The sequence below is a fragment of the Ictidomys tridecemlineatus genome, chromosome 4, assembly GCF_052094955.1.
Source record: "Ictidomys tridecemlineatus isolate mIctTri1 chromosome 4, mIctTri1.hap1, whole genome shotgun sequence".
NCBI classification, from domain to species: domain Eukaryota; kingdom Metazoa; phylum Chordata; class Mammalia; order Rodentia; family Sciuridae; genus Ictidomys; species Ictidomys tridecemlineatus.
Window position 1 is genome coordinate 100,335,299 of NC_135480.1, and position 23,608 is coordinate 100,358,906.

General features: G+C 43.3%; 3 protein-coding genes and 1 long non-coding RNA gene across 4 annotated transcripts in view; 1 reads left to right on the forward strand and 3 right to left on the reverse strand.

Moving 5' to 3' along the window:
* The window catches only part of Bud13 (BUD13 spliceosome associated protein), a 29,200-nt gene extending 23,483 nt beyond the window's left edge, over positions 1-5,717 (reverse strand). The window contains exon 1 of the mRNA XM_078047054.1: positions 5,341-5,717. Coding sequence (XP_077903180.1) covers positions 5,341-5,357 — 17 coding nt within the window. The 5' untranslated portion in view covers positions 5,358-5,717. The remainder of the gene's footprint in view (positions 1-5,340) is intronic.
* On the forward strand, positions 26-1,196 carry LOC144377196 (uncharacterized). Its single transcript, XR_013437914.1, has 2 exons — positions 26-307; positions 1,051-1,196. It is a non-coding gene; the product is annotated as an uncharacterized LOC144377196 (long non-coding RNA).
* Positions 5,718-9,619: 3,902 nt separating the features above from the next.
* On the reverse strand, positions 9,620-19,068 carry Zpr1 (ZPR1 zinc finger). The gene is made up of 14 exons (XM_005328288.5): positions 18,847-19,068; positions 18,512-18,673; positions 18,008-18,098; positions 17,537-17,607; positions 17,008-17,094; positions 16,743-16,865; positions 16,327-16,374; positions 16,085-16,151; positions 15,646-15,716; positions 14,821-14,910; positions 14,192-14,302; positions 13,129-13,215; positions 11,202-11,267; positions 9,620-10,228 (listed from the first exon to the last, which is right to left on the reverse strand). The coding sequence occupies exons 1-14, from the start codon at positions 19,015-19,017 to the stop codon at positions 10,094-10,096; spliced, it is 1,380 nt and encodes a 459-aa protein (XP_005328345.1). The 5' UTR covers positions 19,018-19,068; the 3' UTR covers positions 9,620-10,093.
* A 1,505-nt stretch (positions 19,069-20,573) lies between these two features.
* Positions 20,574-23,368, reverse strand: Apoa5 (apolipoprotein A5). The gene is made up of 4 exons (XM_005328289.5): positions 23,284-23,368; positions 22,879-22,958; positions 22,657-22,768; positions 20,574-22,211 (listed from the first exon to the last, which is right to left on the reverse strand). Exons 2-4 carry the CDS (start codon positions 22,916-22,918, stop codon positions 21,257-21,259), a joined length of 1,107 nt encoding a protein of 368 aa, XP_005328346.2. The 5' UTR covers positions 22,919-22,958; positions 23,284-23,368; the 3' UTR covers positions 20,574-21,256.
* Between the last annotated feature and the right edge of the window lie 240 nt (positions 23,369-23,608).

Below are 23,608 nucleotides of genomic sequence, written 5' to 3' on the forward strand. Positions count from 1 at the left end.
GCGGCGAGGGTGGGTATACGGCTCGGCGCTGGGGACAAAACTCCTGAACGCGAAACCGACGGCGGTGGCCCAGTAGGTGGAGCCAGAAGCGGAAGTGGTGGAGTAGGCTTGGAATTACCACTCTGACGCGTGAGATGTATTTCAGTATAAAGAGAAATGTGCACGCCTCCAGGATCCGCTCCCCGACACAACCTTGTTTCTTCTTTGCCCTTCCATCTGTTCATCCATCCGACGCACAGCTCTGTCCTAGCGTGAGGCCACAAATCGATCTAAACAAGACCTGTCCCCAGAGGCTTCAGTGAAGAATGTAGGTTCTGGAGTTGCAGCAGATCCAGACTTGAATACGAGCCCATAACTTCCTAATTGGACCTCGGACAAGTTTTTTAACAAAATGGGGAGAACTCAGAATGGTTGTGAGGACTAAAATAATATTACTCTCCCACTATGAGCTATTTTTACTAGTTATAAACATCTTTAAGTGGACTGGAATCTGCTCCAGTAGGCTTCCAGGTACCATTTGAAAGACAAAGTCAGAAACGCAGAATTCAATATAATGACTATAAAAACGTGTAGGTTTCTAGAACATGTGTAACTTCCCCCACGTTTGATATTATTGGTAGCCATAGTTACCTCTTGAAGGAAACTAAAATGTTGCCAATAAAATGGACATGGAGGGAACAGAGTTGTGGCTCAGTGGTAGCTTGCTTGCCTTGCATGGGTGGGGCACTGGGTTCGATCCTTAACATCACATAAATAAATAAAATAATAAAATAAAGGTATTGTGTCCATCTACAACTAAGAAAAAACTTTTTTTTTTTCTAATGGACATGGGCTGGGGATATAGCTCAGTTGGTAGAGTGCTTACCTTGCATGCCCAGGGTGGACACGGGACTATTTCAGCATAGCAAATAAAGCTGGAAACGGAATTCTAATATTCAAGTTTTAGTGGAAAGGCAAACTTTTCTTCTGTAAGGAGTTAAGAGCTTTATCTTAATTAGCTCATTTAACCCTCACAATTAATCCTCAGGCAATTTTGTTATCCTGTTACAGATGACAAAACTGAAGCTTGGAGAAGTGCAGGAAATTGCTCAACTTCACACTTGCTAAAACATAATTCTTGGGAGCAGAGGATAGCCAAATGTGCAAGAGGTAATCCACTTTTTTTTTCTGAAGTAAAATATTGGAGCTCTTTTTTGTGTCATGTTTAAAACTTTGCATTATTTTCGGCTATTGTCAAGTAGGCACTGTCATACTTTATTTTTCTTTAAATATTTACTTTTTAGTTGTAGTTGGACACAATATATTTTATTTATTTATTTTTATGTGATGTTGAGGATCAAACTCAGGGCCTCACACATGCTAGGCAAGTACTCTACAGCTGAGCCACAATCCCAGTCCCATTATCATACTTTAAAAATAAAGACACCCTGCCATGGCCAATGTCTTGGCTTGGCACCAGAATCACGAGCCACCACACAGCTTTGTAGATTCAAACAGCAATTCTTTATTCCAGCTCTCACACCACCTCCACACAGGTCCAGGGGCAAACGCGTTCTGCTGTCTCCCGCACAAACCACCTACTCCCCGAGGCTATCTCCAAATCCCATTTTAATCTCACGAGAACTCAACGGGAACAAGCAGCAGGAACACCCTAATCCCAGCAATAATCTTCAACCGCCAACTTCCCTAAAACCCATTATCTTAAACTGGCAACGCCTTAAACTCAAGGAGCCGGTTACTTCCTCAAACCTGATCAGCTCTAAACCCAGATCCGCCTTGGTCCTTGAGCAAGGTCACCTTATTAAAGCATGCATGCAATGTTCCATCAAATGTCCTCTAAGCAGCATGGGGTACGCTTGGCAAGGAAATTTCGATGCGTCATTCCTACTTGGTAATGGCCCTCAGCATCTCCCCCCTTCTGATTAATTAAACAACAAGCAATGCGGCTTAGGACCGTGCCTGGTAGGTTGTCCAATTCAACATATGGTTCTTACCCGTCATCGGATGAACTGACCTCTAGGCGTCAGTCCCCTGTCTTAGGTTGAATCCACTGCAATCAGATCAACCCGTCGCTGACTACCGGTCCAGCATTCAGCCATGCTTGTGGATAGGCCTAAGCACCAGTGGGGGGGTGAGGTTCTTGCCTCACCTCTGTTGGCCCCCAAATTTAACCTTGGTGCCAGTGGGGGGGTGAGGTTCTTGCCTCACCTCTGTTGGCCCCCAAATTTTAGACCATCACTAGTAGAAGGGAGGAAGATACAGAAATGCCACAACACCAAGCCAATTGACGGCTCCTTTGGAAAAATTGCATCACTGGTGACACCATCAGCAAAGATGTCAGCATTACCACAATTAACATGGGGTGCGCTGGCAAGGAAATTGCATCACTGGTGACACCATCAGCAAAAATATGCCAGCAGTACCACAATTCGCTGCACCAGACGATAGTTCACAATGCATGCAACTGATATATAGTCCAGGCAAGTTCTGCAGGCAGTTCAAATCGGAGGAGTCTATCAATATGTCCATTTCCTCCCAAAGTAAATCAAGTCCTTGATTGAGCATTACTTGTTGAGTTATATTCATTGATGCATCAGTTTATACAGTTTACTGTGGTAGCTATCATAGAAGCTGTAGTTTGGTTTTCTTTGTCTTCACCGGCACTGGGATGGAGATGGGAATTCTGGCAATGATGTTAAAGAGACATTATCCTGAACAGAATTATTAAATATAATGAAAAGGAAAAGTGAAAGTAAACAAACAGATCTGTTAATCACCTTTAAAAACAATAGTAAGCAAACAGATCTATTAACCACCTTTGAAAACAATCATTAACAGCTGTTTACCTAATTAGATTAAACCACTTAAATCACGTGAATAAAAAAAAAAAAAAAATTCGGATCCATTTTTTCATGAGCGCTCCTCATATAAAAATATGGACATACACACATACTGACATGCAACACAAAACAGGGCACATATAACATACAACATACAAGACAATAATAACGGCCTTGTAGCTTTACCTAGGTAAAATCTCCATTGCAATGTTTAAAAACTCCACAGTCAAAAAATTAAAAACAGTCAAAAAACAAAACTGATCAGAAAAACATTAACCTAGGTTTGTATGAGCTCAAAAAATAAAATAGAACTTTATGATGTGGGAAAAAGCAATAATAAAATAGATATTGAAAAAAGGCACCGTGGTTAATCACTGTCGCAGATGTAAGAATAGCCAAGCTGGAGCTCTGGATATCAGCTGTTATGGATTTCAGTCAAATCATCTTCTTTTTCTGTAGAAATTGTTTTGGTTAACCTCTCTGGAATCCAAATCGGCTGCTGTTCTCCCTGTGGGAACACACAAACGGAACCCCGACTCCAGACAATAACTGGATCAGGACCTTTCCATTGTCCTGTTAGAATATCTTTCCAAAGTACCTTAGGCTTATGTACATTTTTTGGATACATATGTCTTTCCGCAGCATTAAGTCCTGATGTATCCAAATTTAAAAAGTTTAGAGTAAAAAGGGTTATTTTAAGTTTATCTTTGGGGGATAAATATCCCTTTAAGATCCTTTTAAATTTAAGTCTTTCAAAAGCATTCTGCCTTACTTTTTAGAATTATTTTAGTCCTTATAATTTTTACATGTGGTTTTAAACCATAGTTGTCTTAGCCTTTTGTATTTTCTATCTGAAATACCTTTACTTGACATTTTTAACCATTTTCTATCTTATTTCTATCTTCTACTTTTCTTCTAAGGTTTTTATATTTACTCTTAGTTGCTTCTTTCTCTCCTAGTTTTCTTTTGTTTCCTATTTTATGGGTTTAAAATTCTTGTCTTTCTATATCTTTTTTATCTTCCTATATCTTTTTTATCTTTCTACATCTTCTCTTTCTTTTGTTTTACCTTTCTGTACTTCTGTTTTTGAAGTTTTCCACTTCAAATTTTTAATCTTCTTTATCTAAATCTTTTATCTATCTTCCCATTTTCATGGTTTTATTTATTTATTTTTCCATCATGAAGGCATCTTAACCACCTTCAATTTAATCTTTTAAAGCCTTTTGCAATGTACTTAGACATTTTACAACTTTTTACTTTACCACACAAAGATTATCTCATCTCCCTCTTTTTGGTTTAATAAGTACATTTTAATAGTTTGATGAGTAAAGCAATCTTTTTTCTGCCATGAAGGTATCTCAACCACCTTCATTTTAACCTTTTAAAACCTTTTAATTATCATCTATACTGTACTTTTTCACCACCTACAGCTTCACTCTTTTAAATGAGGCTTAGATTCTGTATAAATCGCTTTAATGTTAGTTTACATGGCTGCCCTTCAACCAAAGGCTCCTTTTTACTCCATTGAGAAGCTTTGTCTCAATCTGCCATGTACAAATACCTTTTTTCTTTTCTTCTTTTCTCAAGCTTTTAAAGTAAGTCTAGTTTCCTCAAAATCTTTTAAAATGGCATTTTACAACTTTTTACTTTACCACACAGAGATTATCTCATCTAGAAACATTTCTTTTTCCTTTAACCTTTATATTAAAATATATTTCCACATCTTGAACCTTTTTATATCTCTTTTTTAACCATTAATACTTTTTATAAAATCACATTCTGAAACAACCCTTATAAAATTACTCGACTTTAATAAGATGAAATACTTTTATGTTTTCTAAGGTACTATTATACTGTAATTGAAACCCAACTGAAACTTCTTATACTCTCTGTATATAAATTACACATGATAGAATCTTAACTCTTAGTAACCTTGTTTAGCAAAGACACAGACCAAAGCAATGTTAAACTTTTTTCCATTTACCAATTTATGAAAACACACATAATATTTAAATATATTACCTTATGGAACTTAATAAGAGTACTTGATTTCATATTTAGTGGTTGATATTTTAACACTTTAGCTTTGTAAATTAATCAGATATCTGTAAAAACCAAGATCTTAGACAAATGTAGTAAACAGAACTAGCCATCTCTTTCTTGTTGAAGAAAAATCCTTCCACAGGATACCATGATGGTCCCATTGATATACTTAATAACTCGTCTTTAAAAAGCCATGGACTACATTTTTGTATTGTATCAACATATGCCCTAATTTTTCTTGGTCTTACTGGGGTGCCTCCTTCCTCTAACAATCTCTCTTCCTCAGAGGCGAACAAATTCAAACCTTGAGTCAACCATTTTCCCCAGTTTGCCTGAGAAAGTTCTAGGAACAGGCAACTTGAAATAAAAACAAAATAAATCAAAACAAGAACACGTTGTTTTTTGAAATGGTCACCCATTTTTTTGCTCTCCTTCAGGAGCGAGCAAATTCACTTACCCCCAAGCTTCAGACATCCCAAGTACGGGCCACCATAATGCCAAGGCCAATGTCTTGGCTTGGCACCAGAATCACGAGCCACCACACAGCTTTGTAGATTCAAACAGCAATTCTTTATTCCAGCTCTCACACCACCTCCACACAGGTCCAGGGGCAAACGCGTTCTGCTGTCTCCCGCACAAACCACCTACTCCCCGAGGCTATCTCCAAATCCCATTTTAATCTCACGAGAACTCAACGGGAACAAGCAGCAGGAACACCCTAATCCCAGCAATAATCTTCAACCGCCAACTTCCCTAAAACCCATTATCTTAAACTGGCAACGCCTTAAACTCAAGGAGCCGGTTACTTCCTCAAACCTGATCAGCTCTAAACCCAGATCCGCCTTGGTCCTTGAGCAAGGTCACCTTATTAAAGCATGCATGCAATGTTCCATCAAATGTCCTCTAAGCAGCATGGGGTACGCTTGGCAAGGAAATTTCGATGCGTCATTCCTACTTGGTAATGGCCCTCAGCAACACCCCTCTTAGGATTCATGTTCAAAAACATTCTTCACTTATCTAATACAAACAGGCTTGGAGATCACTGCCTTGAAGCTTGTCTTTGGGGTGATGTTTGTGATGCTGAGAATTGAACCCAGAACCTCACTGCAATTGGCAAAGCACTCTACCACTGAGCCACACCCTCAGCCCAAAGCAGGAACATTTAACTACTGGGCTATACTGGGTGGCTATAGCATAGCCCAGAAAGGAAAGCAGGATAGAGTGAGGGCTTGTGAGAAGGAGACACTGGACAGAGACAGAGATACTGGACACCTAGCTAGAGGGCCCCAAAGGTCTCCAGAAAGCTGACTTGACTTCCTGTCCAATTTGGTTTATCTTAAACTGAACTGAAATGTCAGCAGGCATTTGAAATGTCTCATTTTTCTGCTCCAATGAAAATCAGCAGTATACTCCCTATAGCCTCATCAGTCCATCTCTTTCTTGTTACTGTCTTCTTCAGTTCCAACCATTTCACCCACTGACAGCCTTAGCCTGATACTACCCAACCCTACAACACAGGGCAGTGAAGCAGGATCGGATTAGTATGTGCCCAGTGGCATGGCCTGAGCTCTGCTGTCTCCCTGCAGTTATAATAATAAATACAGTAATTATAGACTTGTGCTAAAAATATTCAGAATGCAGGTTTCTGAGTCTGACTGGCATGAGTTTGAAGCCTGCCTCAAAAAGCTATACTTCCTTCTGGAAATTACCTAACCTTGCTAAGGTTGTTTCCCTATCTGTAAAATGGGCATAATTTGTTTACTTGTAGCCACTTTTTCCCAAAAAGAACTTAAAGTAGACTTTAGAATTTTTGTGAGAATTCTATGAGAGAACACATTTATAAAGCACTTCACAATTACCTCACATACTCCTCATAAAACCCCTAGGAAGCAGATGTCACTAGTATCCCCACTTAATAGACCAGTGAACAGAAGCATCAAAGTTACCAAACTCAACTGCAACACACAGAATAAGCACGGGCTCTTTTCACAGTTGTAAACTACTTTGCTGTTAAGAGAAGTATATAACATTTTAAAAATAAAAATAAAGTCAAGTACTCTTAAATGCTACTTGCCTATGAGTGTTCTGATGTGCGCATGCTAACACACAATGGGTTGGGGAAGAGAACAAAAATTCATTGGAGTAGACAAAGGCGGATGAAGGGAAGGGATAGGAGGATGGGAATAAGAGACAGTAGAATGAATTGAACATAACTTTCCTATGTTCATATATGAATACATGCCCAGTGTTAACTCCACATCATATATAACCACAAGAATGGGAATATACACCATGTATGAATAATATGTCAAAATACGTTCTACTATCATGTATAACCAAAAAGAATTTTAATTAAATTTTAAAATTATTTTTAAAACACCACTGGCCTAGGGGGCTGGGGATGTGGCTCAAGCGGTAGGGCGCTCGCCTGGCATGCGTGCGGCCCGGGTTCGATCCTCAGCACCACATACCAACAAAGATGTTGTGTCCGCCGAGAACTAAAAAATAAATATTAAAAAAAATTCTCTCTCTCTTTAAAAAAAAAAAAAACACCACTGGTCTAACATTTAAGCTGACAACCTTCCCTACAATGTGCAATCAGCAATTGACAGGCTATAGAGTGTTGTATACTGACAATGCTATAATAGAAGTCTTCCCACCTCTGAAGCTTTCAGTTAGGCAAGTCAATCGCACCTCATACTTACTCCCCAAACTCACCTCATTGCTACCACTCAGGATCATCCCAACACAGATGTACATTCAATATTTACTGTAATTCGCAACTCTAGGGTATTTTAAAAAGTTTGAAATATGAAGCAGGAAGCATGTTCTCACAAATGGACCAGTTTGCTCTTTCAATATAATCACAAAGCTTTCTGCTTAAATTTTATTCTAATAGTTATAATTGAATCTAATTTTCTTAGGCAGGCATTTTGACTCCTTTGGTCTTAAAGCAGGCTCCTTCCCTTACCTTAATACCTACATGTTACCTCCAGTGCCCTAAGAAGGGGCCATCAGTACAATTCATAATCTATGGAGGATTACTTTGTAACAGATTTATTAACCATATGCCATATGCTAAAGACTGTGGAGCATGACAGTTAACTAGATATAAGCTCCTATCCCAACAGGCTTTATGAAATGAGAATGGAGTTGGGTGGGAATGGTATTAAGACCTTGGCCCTGTCAAGATCAGAAAACACTATAGTCTGGCCCCTAGTCCTGTCTGCAGTTTCAGAAACTCAGGTTATCATTTCCCAGTAACTGGAATAAACAGGGAAGTGACTGGATGAAATTCAGAAAATTGCTTCATCCCAACCAAACTTATAAAATATTGAGTTAAAGACCTTAATGCCATTATTTTCCTTCATAATGGGGCTCAACTGCACAAAGCACACTTACTCCAGGGGGAAGTCTATTCTGGCAGAAAGTCAGTTGAAAACACAAGTATCTTGGAGTCATAGGAAGCCTAATCAGAGTGTTATAGCTTTAAAGTTTGTCAGTCATTTGCTAACCTTAGTTTCCAAATACTTTTTTTTTTAAGATAGAGAGAGGAGAGAGAGAATTTTTAATATTTATTTTTTAGTTTTCGGTGGACACAACATCTTTGTTTGTATGTGGTGCTGAGTATTGAACCTGGACCGCACGCATGCCAGGCCAGCGCGCTACCACTTGAGCCACATCCCCAGCCCTCCAAATACTTTTAAAAAACACCTTACTCATGCCTTTCCTTATAAAAATCAGATATATGTTCTGGAGTTGGACCAAAGTATTAGTAACATGCCAAAGAATTAATAGATGTCTGAAAGCAGAAGTTTAGGAAACTAATTCATTTATGGTAGAGAAGGAGGCAGAAATTCCAAATGAAGAATGACGAGAGTAAAGGAAAAACAAAGGGTGTCTCATAAGAGCCAAGAAAAGGGTTGAAAAGAGCTGATCCACTGAAAAGCAACGGAAATAGCAGAGTAGACAACAAGCACATTTTCTAGGTAGAAAATCAAGTGTGACCTTTGGGAATAGTTTTTAATAGAGATGTGAGTAGACTTCTGATTACTAAGTCATCTACAACCAAGGAGTCTTCAGTGAAGTTCATAGCACAAAATAAGGTTTGTGATAGTATCTCAATTAACTGGCCTTTGTTTGAACAAATACTCTGCACCCTGCACCATTCACCTTTTGTTCCTGAGAGGCAGCACACTACAGCACAAAGAGTGCTGGCTGGGGTCCCAAGCATCAAGTCTTCAACTTTCTAGCAACTGTAGGCAGCCCCCTATTCTACAGCTTCAGTTGCATTTCCAATTCCCTCTGCCTGGAAATCCCATCCACCCTCCTACTGTGTTACATGAGCTTCCCTTACCTGTCTAAGCTCTGCCTAAATGTCAAATTGTCATTTACTGAAATCTTCCCTGATCATTGTATCTGACACACCAGTGCCACCTTCTCTAGCACTACACACCCCTCCTCCATAACACCAATAACCATCTGACATGCTATCCTGCTTATCCATTTATTATGAATTTCCCCCCCTAGACTTGTAAGCTCCAATAAAAGCACATTTACTTTGTCCATTGTTCTGTGATGTGCCTGGCAAAAAACAGGCAAACATTGAAGGGATGAAAGAAATGCCAGTTCCAACCCCCAAAATACTGTGGCTGCACTGGAGAAGATTTTCTTTAGGAGGCTGAATTCTAATAGCATGATAACCAACTAGAACAGAGTGGAGGCACAGGCCAGTATTGTTGGAAAGCCATCATTTTAATGAAAACTTCTTCACCTGTGCTGACTACACCCCCCTCTCCAAGATGACTTCTTTCCTGTTGAAAGCCAGTACTTTACATGCCCCAAACCAACTCCCAAATCCCGCTGTAACTGTCTTTAAGTTCACCAACTTTAGCTTTCACACTCCAGAGGGTAGAGCACTGTGTGGAGGGAGGGTAAAGAACTGATAGGGGAAAAGTGATGATGGCATGTCCCATGCTTAGTTCCTGAGTTTCTTCTCAGGCTAATTCAGAACCTCCAAAATAAGGTCAAGTAACACAATAGCTTGCAGGTGCATCACCAGCTGTTTAGAAAGTGTGCCTAGATAGCTGACGTGTGGCAGGTGTCCTCTGCACCTGTGGAAGGGCACTGCACAGCATTTTTTCCAACAGTGATAAATAAGCTGCAGGATGAGCTGTGCTAGATAGAGCTGGCTAGTGAGTCACCCACTGCTATCGCTGTGGGTCCAGGCCTGCTTCATAGCCCTCCGTCTTCATGTCATTGAGCCCCAGTTCCTCATTTTGGTCAAAGGTGCGCTTATAACGTTCCACCTTCATCTCTGGATCTTCTTCAGGTGCATAGACATTCTGCAAGGCCAAGAACAGACAATCAGTGCCTGTGCAATCCCGACATTCCTCCTCCCTCAGGGAGCTACCAACTCCCACTTCCCTAAGAACTTAATGCCCTCCAATCCCTAATGCCTAGGCTCTACTAGGGGGCAGCAACAGAGCTCACAAGAGTTAGGAATGGGACAGCCTTCCTCCGCAGAGGCAGGGAACAGTCCACCTAAAACATTTTACATCTGTACTTTCTTATGAAAAGTGTGGCAATGGTCTTAATCATGGAAAGAACTTGTAACAACTTTGTCTGAGTCTGTTAGGTGCTCAATAAATGTTAAAGTAGGGTTGAGGCCCTGGGTTCAATCCCCAGCAACACACACACACAAAGTTAAAATCTCCAGCAATCACCAGATTAATTCCCCAACTGGCTTAAAACCTCTCCGTTTTCCCATTTTGGTCTCTGGATAGGACAACATTTCTCCTCACTCTACAATCAGACTTGCAGAATGAAAATTCCAGAGTTGGAGACAACAGCAAAACCAAGGATGAAAGGAGCCTAGGAGAACCTGTTTTCCTTTCTTCACATAAATTTAAAGCTCTTCCCACTTTCCCCCCTTTCTCCTTTATCTTCTTTCTTCTGCATAAGTTCCTTAAGGAAGATCAGTCCATTTAGATTCCAGTCTTTTTAGTTTCTGGGGATATGATAAATATTCAAAGATCAGAAAATATATCTCCAGCAAAAATCCAGGAAGGCCAAGTGCCCCACCGGGTACGGTGGCACACACCTGTAATCCCAGAGGCTTGGGAGGATGAGGCAGGAGGATCACGAGTTCAAAGCCAGCCTCAGGAAAAGCGAGGCACTAAGCAACTCAGTGAGACTCTGTCTCTAAATAAAATACAAAATAGAGCAGGGGATGTGGCTCAGTGGTTGAGGGCCCCCGAGTTAATCTCCAATACCCCTACTCCCCCCCCTAAAAAAATCCAGGAAGGTCTACTGTACCTGCAAATAACTGTTTCCTGCTGGATCATTCATAATAAAGTGGACCTTCATGTTACCCTCAATGATCTACAGGAAAGAGAAAATACAGCAAGTAAACTTTACACAGCTCCTGACAGGAAAGAGCTATAACTACCAGACAAGGGTCAACTCAATCTACATTTCAGAATCCCCAAAAGTTTTGAAATTAGGTACCTCTGGAAGTAGAGCAGAAAGGAATTAAAATAAGAACTGCTTGAAAACTACTTAAGAAACAATTCAATACTCCCAATATCATCTCCTACTCACAAAAGCCAATAATTGTTTTTGTTTCTCTGGGGATACTACCATAGGAATGTATGGACTGGAAGACACTGAACCAATTAAGTAGAAAAGAATCAAGAACAAGGAGGTTAAGTGAATATACACTTATTGGAAATAGGCATACACATATCCCAGGCCTCTTCCCACACTCAGCTCTCAGAGCACTGCCAGACACAACTTCATGCTCCGGACAGAAAGGATAACAGCCACTGATGGGTCTCTGACTAGGCCCAGTCAGAGGAAAGCCCTAACTATACTGGGGCTACCTGGATAAAATAGCTAAGCTAAAGCCCCTTTCAATGAGCCTCATGCCAATAACACTCACTCCCACTGTCCTCTACTTGTAAGCAGTCAATGCTTACCAGACATCTGAGCAAAGTGGCTGACAGAAACTTAAATGGGGAAAAGAGAAGGAAAATAAGCAAATAAAGGAAACAAACTATGTGAAGAGAAAAAATACTCTCCACCCCCAATGCATCAATGTTCTCAAGAAAAAAGCAATTACATCCTTAATACAAAATGCTATTTTAAAAAGGCAAGGGAATAGGCTGGGGTTATGGCTCAGTAGTAGAGCACTTGCCTAGCATGTGCAAGGCACTGGGTTCAATCCTCAGTACCACATAAAAATAATAAAATAAAGGTATTGTGTCTAACTACAACTTATAAAAAAAAAAAGGCAAGGGTAGGACAATCAGACACCCCCTCTACCCAAAAAAAAAAAAAAAAGCTCTTCAAAAGTAAAGACATTAACTCAACCCAAAGGGATGGAAAATAAAGTTGAAGGAATCTTCTAGACTAGAACAAAATACTAATAAAACAAAAACAGAGTAAAATAAATAAATTACAGCTGGGCACAGTGGCAGTGTGTAATTCTTCAACTCAGGGGGTTGAAGAAGGACGATTTCAGATACCAGGCCAGCCTGAGCAACTTAGCAAGATTCTGTCTCAAAATAAAAAATAAGTAAATAAAGAGACAGGGGATGTAGCTTAGTGGTAGAATGCCCCTGGGTTCAATCCTCAGTACCAGAAAAAAGAAAAATAATAAGCAAATTATCCAAGATCAGACAAGTAGGTCTAACATCTAAAAGAACAAATAGAAGGCTATCTTCCAAGAGAATAATTCAAGAAAGTTTTCTAAAACTGAACTACGTGAGTTTTCCAATTTGAAAAACCCCACCAAGTGCTTATTAGCACAGTTGCTGAAACTTATCTCAAACAAAGCACATCCTGATATCGCATATCACAGAGGACAAAAAGATTATAAGAATAGATCATATATGAAATTCTCAATAGCCAAACCAGAAACTGGAAGACAGTAGTGTAGAATCTTCAAAATTCTGATGAAAAATCATTCCTATCCTAGAATTGTATTCCCAGCAAACAATCAATCCAGTGTGAAGGTAGAATAGAGAAATTTTCAGACAAGATAGGTCCTATAAATTGTATTTCCCATGCATTCTCTCAGGAAGCTACTGAAGAAGATGCTCCAACAAAATAAAGGAGAAAACCAGAGGAAACCAAAAGAATCCCCAACATAATTGTTTAAATGTGGCAAGAGATACAAATGTGGTCTCTTGTTCACAGGAACCTCAGGACCCTGAGTAACAACAGGCCAGTTGGTACTCACCTGGTCCAACTTCTGGCTGAACTCCTGCAGTTTCTCCGACTGGCCAAGACTGGAACTGTCACCGAATGTGAAAGGGTTCTTGGTTACCTGCAATAAATGACATCCAAACTGTTAAAATCCTGGCTTAATGGTTAGTAGGCCTGCCATAAACCCAAGCAGGGAGTTGTAGCTGGTGCCCAGTCAAAAAAAAGTGTGGTCTCCATTTATCCCACAGCACTTTGCTGACCTATGCAGCCATTCTAGGAGTTTATGGGATCAGTCTGCCAAAAAGGCAAAAACTGGTCACATGAAATGAAATCTAGAAAATTGCTCTTACAAAATTTAATGCTAATTTGGAAAAGAAATGCAAAGAAAAAATATAATTTCCAAAGACAAAATGCCTGACAACAGAATCAATTAAGTAAAATGATCCATCAAAAAGGTAAAATATATAGTCATTCCTAGGAATCCACATGGGATTGATTTCAGGACACCCCCCAGACACCAAAATCTGTGGATGCTCAAGTCTCTTACATAAAATGTCACAATGTTTGTGTAGAACCTATGTACATCCTTGTGGATATTTTAAATCATCTCTAGATTACTTATAATACCTAATACAAAGTAAGTGCCATGAAAATAGTTATTATACTATATAGTTTAGTGAATGACGACATGTTCAATAGAATTTTTTTCCCAAATATTTTCAATCTGGTTGGATACAGAGGATCAAATATACAGATTAGGTCAACGTACACATACATGTATGTTAACAAGTTTTAGGTCCTGAAAGGACCCTCATACCCTATCTTACAATGAAATAAATGACTTACCCAAGACCTCAAAATAAATATACTGTCCCAGAGTCAGGCCTGGGAATTTCCCTTGAAAACTTCCCCAAAACTTCTCTTTAAAATCCAAAACAATTAAGATCTTAGACCAGCTTTAAAGCAAAGAAATCCCCAGTTGTCAGCACCAACTGACATGTTTTCAAGTCTTAAACCAAAAACTAAGATGTTTGAGGTCTTCCAGGTCCTTTTCCCATATCCACATTGCTGCTATGTACTATACTCAGGGTACTCACCAGTTCCCGGATGTCTTTCAGGAGCCCCTCAAGGGTGGTGAACTTGCCCCCCAGGACAGCCATTCCCATTTCAAATTCCAGCTCCGGGATTTCCACACTACATGTCTCAGACTGTAAAATGAGAGTTCAAATGAAGATCTGTATCAGGGGTTAGGGGGACAGCTCAATGGCAGAGCACTTGTCTAGCATTAGCAAGGTCCTGGGTTCAATCCCCAACATCATAAAAGGTAAAAAAAAAAAAAAAAAGAAAAGAAACTTTAAATTAGGAGTACAGAAAGCCAATCAGAGGCCTCCCAGATTAACACAAGTGATAATTTGGGGGCAACTTCAGCTGTCCCAGTCTTCTCTGATTCAGCTAAAGCTTGACCTCCAAAATGAAATGAGTTTAACCACCAAATCATCTTAACCACCAAAATGAAATCAGTTTAATAAAAAGAAGCTGAGTCATAGCTCTATGTTGTCAGGTACCCTGTCTACAGTCACCTAATGAATCTGCAATTCCAACCATGAGATTACCCTGCTCAGGGATCCTCAAACCCAGGGAAGTAAGGGGACCCCTAATGTCCCTGAACATGGTTTTAAAATATAATGTCTCCTACATGAAGACATTTTCCTGAGCAGGTTGTTACCTTGAGAAGGTCTCTGGTCATGTCTGAGGGATCTGTGATGCAGAGTGTGATTTTGGTACCCAAGGGTTCTACGGCTCCTCCAGATTTCACCTATAAAGACATTAATCAAGAGCAAGAGCAGAGAGAGCCTCATCCAGTGCCAGTGTATTCAAGCATAAACAGACTTACATACGGACCTCCAAACTGGCTGGCTAATGGCTACCAATGACAGAACCTTCTAAACCAACAGGGGCAACAGCTGTCCAAATCACAAACACCAAGAGGTGTCAGGAGCAGAGTGCCCAGGCTCAGAAGCATACCAAAACTTAGCCCAAATTGCCAAGAAGCTCTGAATTTACTTTTTAAAGAAATCTGACACTTGGGGGTTGAAAGGGACTTTTAAGCATTTATTCCAGTCCTTTCACTCACTGCATCCAATGTGTAGATCTCCTTTATAATGTTCTGTTTAAGAATTTAATCAGTTTATGCTTGAATACACTTGGGGAAAGGGGATTTATAACGCACCAAGGCAGCCCAACCAATATTCAGACAATTCTTCATTATGGAATCAAAACCTGACTCCTTGAACCTTCACCCCTCTGAGAAACGGATCAAAATCTTTCTCTCTTCCATATAATCAACATTTCATGTCTTAAATGAGTTATGTTATCTCTAATTTTTCTCCTCTAGGCTAACTCTCAGCTCCTTTCAAGAGCTTCTTACCCTTCACTAAGCATCCCCCATTTCTTCCATCTCCCCAGTCCTGAAGCAGATTTAGGAAGAATCAAAGTTATAAAGGGGTTACCCTTAAGCCAGTCTTCTTCCCAATCTATAGAGGCCACTCACCTCATTAGTCCGATGTCCACAGTTCTCACAGTTGGTGGCCATGATGATAACTTCCTTAAAGTGGGGGATTTCTGGAAGATGGAGTTAAGGAAATTTGCTTCCAAGAGAGCAAGACCACCCTCTGGGGAAAAACAACGCCAAACTGCACATAGACATTGGACATAGGACTGTAACTTCTCACACGGGGCAACAAAACTCTAATAGTCTCCAGAAGAGGGCTGGTTGAAGACATGGCTCAGGCCAGATAAAGGAGCCTCAAGGCCATGGCCTAATTTTCTCTTTGAACCCAATGGTAAGGTACACAACCTAATCAAAGACAACATCCTCCTCATATCTTGGAATAAAGCATGGACTTTTCTTGAAAGAATGTTCTCAGCCTGAATGTAACCTTCATGCCTTAGTCAGATGAAGAACAACCCAACTGCTTGACAAAAGATACGTACTAGCTTCATGTTGGTCTGAGCAGGGGCATTGCATTCTGGGCAATTTGTGTTGAACTGGAGCACCTGAAACAAAATTCAACAACTCAGAGTGAGCCTTCCAGGCAGGATGCTCAGTCTACAGACATTCACTTGGCAGGCTGGTGGTCACCCATGTTCATGGCAATGAAAAGAAAAAATTAACAGCATCAGTCTCAGCCCACAATGCTGCTCCTTTCTCATAGGAACCAACATGACTCACTTCATTTCTGAGATCTTCCTCTTCTGGCTTCTCTTCTGGTGCTTCTGCCTAAAACAGCAGAGATGCAAATCACAAGTTGATAAGTAGACCTCTCAGCCAATGAATATTTCCCTGCACCTTGCCTCAGTGGGAGAAAAATGCCCTCACTCAATTATATCAGATGCCTACTCATGAATCAGAAAGAAAAGCCAGAAAGTAAATCTTCAATCAAGGGAAGAAAAGGCCTCAAGACAGGATCACAGGTGCTTGTATCCTTTCTGTGAAGTTTACCCTAAGTCTTGACATGAACTACATGAAAGGCACAAGCAAGCTAACAGAGGGCAGTAACAGCAACAAAATAAGTTTCCACTGACTCCAAGCAATCCTGGAACCAAGATAATTCCAGAGCATTTTTCTGGCTTCTTCAGTTCACTTACCTGGAGCCCCAGCATCTCTTCCTGCTGTAAGGTCCGGTTGTAGTGTGTGATCACCAGGGCATCATCTTTCCGGGGAGCATGTGGATTTTCTACAAAGCTGTTCCCTGAGGGATCATCAATGATCTAATAGATGAGTGAAGAGAGAATAATTCCAACATGAAATCATACAACCCTCCACCTACCATAAGATCACAATGGAAAAATCCCAGTTTTAATTTTCTCTCTTCCCTTAAATGAAAAGCAACTACAGTCCCTCAATACTTACCAGAGTGAAAGGGGAGGCCACTTTCTTTAGCTCCTTCAGTTTGATGATGAATTCATCAATTCTTTCAGCTACGGCTTCTTCTTTTGCCTGTTATGAATAAAGTAAAAGCAGCCTCAGCCCTGGTGGTATACTTCATAAGACTGAAGTTTATAGGTGCTGCCAGGAGTTTTATTTCCTCACTCATTCCACCAGTTAGTGCAGGTACTCATACCAGGTTAGGGATAAAACAACAATTAAATCACAGTCCTCTGATAGAGCTCTCTAGCCAGTCAGGGAGACAGATGACTAAATATTTTACATTATTTCTGTAATAATAAATATAAGATATATTAGAATGCCCAGAAGCATAGATAATTCAAGGGGATCAGAAAGGGTACTTCTGAGACAACATTACATTGTCTGAGATGAGACCTAAATATACACTAGGAGACAGACATTAAAAGGACAAAAAGTACAATATATACAACATCCTGGCAGTTACACCCCCAACTGTATGCTTGGCCAAAAAGTTCCCCCACAATCAGCTCACCCTTCTTGTGGGTTGGTCCTGCTCCAAGCCAGAGATAGCACGGTTGATCAATCCTTCAACGGTGGTCAGAGCTTATAAATAACAACAAAAGACAAGACTTAGCTCTGTTACCAAGTGCCTATATGACTCTAAGCAATTCACCTGAACTCTCGGGACCTTGATTTCCACATCTGTAAAAGAAGGCCAGCTACTAGGTTCCATTCATTTCTGATAACAGTGATGCTAAAATTCTAAAATAAAAACAGTATGGTCTTACCATTACCTTTTACTACCCTAAACTGTTTTACCTAAGCCTTCTGTTCATGTTAAACCAATGAAAAATCACAATGATTTCATGGTCAAACTCATACACAAGCCACTAGACCTAATATCAGGTGTTCTGAAAGAAAATGTGTAGGATTCCAATATATGTGATTCCAATATATCCAATATATGTGTCCAAATCTTTAACAGTCCTAATCTTAAACTTACCTCCCTTCTGGCTGAAAGCTGGAATTTCAAAATCCAGCTCAGGTATCCTGGTGGTGGCAGAGTCGGTCTTCACCACTTCTCTGTTCATGTCCTGGGCATAAAAGAAACTTGGTCCAAACATGTCAGCAGGACAGCTTCATCTAAAGAAATAACCAGACTATCCCCCTCCATCAGACCTCAACCTAGTTGTTTCTCCCTCTCTCCACCTGGGAGGGACCAGTCAACTCCTTCAGAACAGTATACATACATATGGTATGAGCCAGACTGCCTAAATGGTGAGAATACTACCCATAGTAACTCCTGCTCATTTCATAATCTGACAAACTCCCACTTTAACAAATCTTATCTCATGTAAGATGACAGTAACACCCCTTTTTACAAAGGAGGGAACTAAGGCTTAGCTTTTGGGGATTTACTCTGGGTGCAATGACCTGGGACAGAGATCTGACTCCAGTCCCCATGCTCTGTTTGGGATAGTGAGGACCTGCTTTAGGTTCCTCTCACCTCCAGGCCCCTGACACTCAAAGCATAGCGCACTCCTTGGTCTTGGATCCTGCCCGCCGACTGTATCTCCGTGTTGCTCCAGCCACAGTGTTCGCAGGAAAAGGAGCTCACGATTATTTCTCTGAAGAAGGGGATCTTCGTGAGCAAAAGTCGCGTCATGCCCTGGGGAAGAAAAAAGCAGGGAAGGAAGTAATGAATGAATTCGCGTTCCCGGCACTTCTCCCGGGTGCGCCTCTGAGTTCCGGACTGGACCCACCAGGCTAGTGGCCGACCCCCTTCCCCGCATCTCCTAAGCCCGACACTCCTGCCTCCCGAAACCACGACCCCAGCCTCACGTTGCGGTAACAGTTCATGCACAACGACTCGATCTCGGTGGGCTGCTGCTCCTCGTCCTCCGCGCTGATGGGCCGGAACAAGGGCCCCGCGGAGGGCGGCTGGGCCGGGGCGGCCGAGAGGGCGGCGGCAGCCCCCGGGGGCCCCGGCTCTACAGCCCCGCTGGCCGACATCACCTCACGCGCAGCCGACGCCTCGGCTTCCGGCTTCTGTTGCTCTCGAGGCCCCACCTCTTCCGCTGCTTTAGATGCCCCACTTCCGCTAGCTGCCGTCCCCGCCCCCCATCCCATCCCCGCGCGCCCTTTCTTAAAGGGGCGGCAGACTCTGGACCCTGGGGTAGCAGTGTCTGACAAGGTTTTCCGGTTTCCGGAATTACTGGGACTTCCTGAACTTCTATAGTGAGCAGGATACACTTCAGCTCGGCCGTCACTTTCCTCAAGAGTTGCTCTCAGATGTAGGACAGTTTTTTCGCAATGCATTCATTGCACAAGAAGCCCAACTAGTGGTCCATAAGTCTGACTAGGAGAGCCATGTTGGGAAGGGGACTGGCCTGTCCCTGGGAATCCTGGAGGAGGTGCGGTTATAACTGGACTTGTATCTATCTATTGTTGGACCAGACGCTGCTTGGACTCCAGGACCTCTGTTAGGCTCTATGTCCCGCTCTCGGATTGCTCAGTTTCTTCCCTTGTCTCAGTCTCCCAATCCCTCGTTCCGTTTGTGCTCTTCTCTAGCCCTAATTTCTTCCCTTTTTAGCACCTCCGCAAATTCTAGTCTCAAAATCATAACCATTATTTTTACTCCCAGTCCCTCATCCCCACCACATTCAACTCACGTCTATGTATTTCCCACAAAAACACTCTTTTTTTTTTCCTTCCCCTTCCACCCCCCCAAGCTTTTCTCCTTCTCCCTACGCTGGGACCACACCCTAGTTCTGTAGCTGAAAGTGGCTAAGTCCTGGTGTCAGGGATGACTAGTCTGCTGGCATGAAGAACCCAGATTCATTTAGATTTTGCTGAGAACCCTGCATAGGCCAGGTTGAGCCATGAGAAAAGGGTGTGTTGGACAGCAGTCCAAAAGAGATGGTGTGTGTTTACCCTTTTCTCTCACCCCCAAGTTCATAAATCCCAGTTGATATAGGATACCTCTGAGTGAGTTGAGTGTGTGTGAATTGGAGGATTAAGAGTTTGTGGGGCTGAGGATGTGGCTCAAGGGGTAACGCGCTCGCCTAGCATGCCCAGGGCACTGGGTTCAATCCTCAGCACCACATAAAATAAAGATGTTGTGTCCACCGAAAACTGAAAAAGAAAAAAAAAACTAACTCTCTCTCTCAAGAAAGTCAGTCCCAAAAAGACCTTTCAGATTCTGGAGCAGTAGGAACAAAGGGACAGGCCACTTCCAGAGTCTCAGGTCCACCAGGCCACAGCTTCTGCAGTGACAGCCTGTATTCCATGCATACCACCCTGTAGTAAGCAGACTGTTGAACAATACAGGTGCAGAGGAAGGGCCTTTAACCCAGCCCTCACCCCAATGTGACACACATCCGTTGTCTAGCCAAGAGAGCTGAGGCAGAACCCAGCCAGAACCAGGCCTTTTTTGACAGACCATGATTGGGAGGGATTCCATGAGAAAAAGCAGAAAGGGATTGGAGTGAGTGATGTATGTGCTTTGGGAATGGTGATGAGGTCGCTGCTCTGAGACATGGTCCAAAAGAGAGTCACACCAGGCCAACTTTCATCATAAGCATCTATTTCTTTTGAGCCAGAAGTCTAGATTTTGGCCTGGCAGTTAGGAAAGAGGGGCTGGAAATGAAGAGGACATATAATACGCTCCAGAAAGGGTTTAAGAAGACCCCACAGCTTGAAGGGTTCAGCCTCTTATTTAGGTTCAGAGCTAAGGAAATATGGGCTCTGCCCATCCCATCGCTGTCCCTCACCATTCATACCAACCAGCATCACAGCCAGCAAGGATATAACACACCGCCACATGCTCTCCCCCATCATATTTTCCTCCTTGCTCTCTAGAAGACAAGCGCTCCTCTCTCTGGACCAGCTGTAACTGTGACCATCAGGCAATCAGAAGTGACAGGAGCCAAACTCTGGGATATAGTGGCACCATCTCATAAGGCTTGCAGACAATCTCCCACACACACAGGGCCTCTCTCCCTCCCGACTCCCTTCACTCAAGTGTTGCAACTCATGATGATTCCCAAATGAACACGGAAAGCTGGGTTTGCAAAGCCTGGTGAATATAATGTATCCAGATGGGGGAGTTGAGGCTGTATGCCAGGGACAGTACTCTTTTCAATGGCCTCACCTGTGCAGGACCCTCTGCCCTCTGCCCAACAGGCTATGCTAGAGGCTCGAATCCAGGTCTCCTTGGACAAAGAGCTGGTGAACCTGGGCAAGTAGACCCTCAGGGTTCTCCCAAACGGCTATGGCCCTGGTCATGAAGACTGTAAGTGATGTCTTCCCACAGGTCATCCAGTCGGTTCTGCAGATTGCTCAGGGTCTTGCCACTGTCACCTTGTGGGAACTCAGGGGCAAAGGCGCTGTGACCTGGTGGGGGTGGCGCCAACTGCTGCTGAACTTCCTCTGTCTCCTGGTCGATGGCCTGGGTGAATGCAGCGATCTGTAGGAATGTGTCCTGGCGGAAGGCCTGGAGTTTCTGGCGTACCTCTTCTGAGAGCATCTGGGGATCCGGGCTGGCCCCCTGCTCAGCTCCGTCAGCGCTGGCGCGGACAGATGCACTGAGCTCTTCGCGCAGATGGTCCAAGTTCTGCTGGATGCGCGCGTGCAGGGCCCTGGCCTTGAGCGTGAGTTTATGAGAGAGAGCCTGCACACAACGGCTAAGACGCGCAGGGCTGACGACGGCCGTGTGCGGAGCCACACTGCGGTGCAGCTCCTGCACATGGCGCCCAATGCCCGTTACCAGGCGCTCGGCGTATGGGTGGAAGAGCTCTTTGACTCGGCCAGTGTGGTGCAGTACACTACGCTGCATCTCCTGCATCCGGCTCAGCACTTCGTCGACACCCCCCAGCAGCTGGGCTTTGGTGTCTTCTCCCACCACGCGCAACTTCTCCTGCAGTTCCTGCGCGTGCAAGGCCACCTGCTTCATCAGCTCCATGGTGTAGGGCTTCAGCTGCTGCCTCAACCCCTCCAAGTTCCAGCCCACAAGCTCATGTACCTCCGCCATGTAGGGCTCCAGGCGCGCCCTAACCTCCTTCAGCTCCTCCTGTAGCTGCTGCCTCATGTCTGCTGGGTCCTGTGTCAGCAGAGAAGGCTCTTTCCCCTGCCCACTCAGCGGGGCCAGCTTTTCTAGTAATTTGTTCATATTGCTGAAGTCTTGTTCAAGGCTGTCTTTCAAGCTCCTGGGGAAGGACACAGACATCCATGCCATCAGTCTACTAGCCCCAGTCATCCCCTTTTCACCAGACATGGCATACTGATGATGGTCTGCAGAAACCAAGGAGTAAGGGCTGTGGCCCAGCGGTTCTAGTCTTAAACCCCAAACCACTGCAACTCCTCACACACAAAGCACAAACATGTTGTACTTCCTTTGCAAGGAAGTGTTACAAGTGCCAAGACTCTCATATCCTCCTGATGTTCTGGGACTGCTGAAAGGTTCCTCTCCATTGATCTCAGGTCCCTTGCCTCCCACAGTTGGCCTGGCTATACTGATGGCAAGGCCAGGATTCGAGCTGGGGTCCAAGGATGTTGGAACCCAAGACCACTGGAATTTGCAGGCAAAGCAAGCCCTGGAATCAGGGGCAGTGCATCATTCCATAGCCCATACCCCTTTTCCTGGTCACTCACGTGGGCTCCCGTGCCAGCTTCTGCTGTTGGATCTGCTCCATCGTGCCTTTGTCCCTGCTTCTCTGGCTGAAGTAGTCCCAGATGCCTTTCCGTGCCTGAGTAGCTGAAAACACTGCAAAAAGGGGTGGGATGATTAGGGGCCAGGTTCTCCTCCCTCATGGGGAGGTCCCTCAGTCCAGCCTTCACCCACACCCCTACTTTGAAGTCTGGTTGGAGACCCACCTGAGAGGAGGACCAGAGCCCAGGTGAGGACTGCAGCCATGCTGAGATTATGGACTCTTGACAAGGAGGTGAATGGAAGCCTGGTCAGGGTAAAGAAGAAAAGGAAGGGACTTGTTCTAAGGGGCTCCCTGTCCCAAATCCTATTAACTCTTCCCTGAGCTGTGGGGAGCAGAGCTGTGGTTGGAAAGGACCAATCTAGATGGATCAGGGAGGCTGGGAGGAAAGGGTGTATAACTCAGACATTTCTCACTTCAGTCACATAGTAGGGAGTATGGAGCTCAACACCCCTGCACAGTTCCCCCACCACCATCATCCCCAGATCCCAGCCTCAGAAGCAGCTCCCAGCTCCCTCATTCGCTGTCTCCCTCACTTCCTGTCTTCATGGCTGGGATGACTGAGGCATACCCAAGGGGGAAGAAGTCACTCTGCCAAAGGGCTGAGGAAGATGTCCTAGTTCCTACTTCATACTCTCTCCTGAGGCCTCCTGCTATCCCCTCCCTCAGGACTCTGATCCTCATCCCTCTGCTCCAGCTGCTCACCTGCTCAGTTCTGGGCACAGGGAGCAGACATTCTGCTTTATAGTCTAGGGGCCTGGACCTGTGGCAACAATTGCTTTAAGTAAATACCACGTGGAGGTTCAAAGAAGGATGACCTCAGCTACCTCCCAGCTTGCCTCAGGTCTTTTCCCTGGCACCCAGAGAGTTAATGGGTCCCTGGAATCGGGATGCCC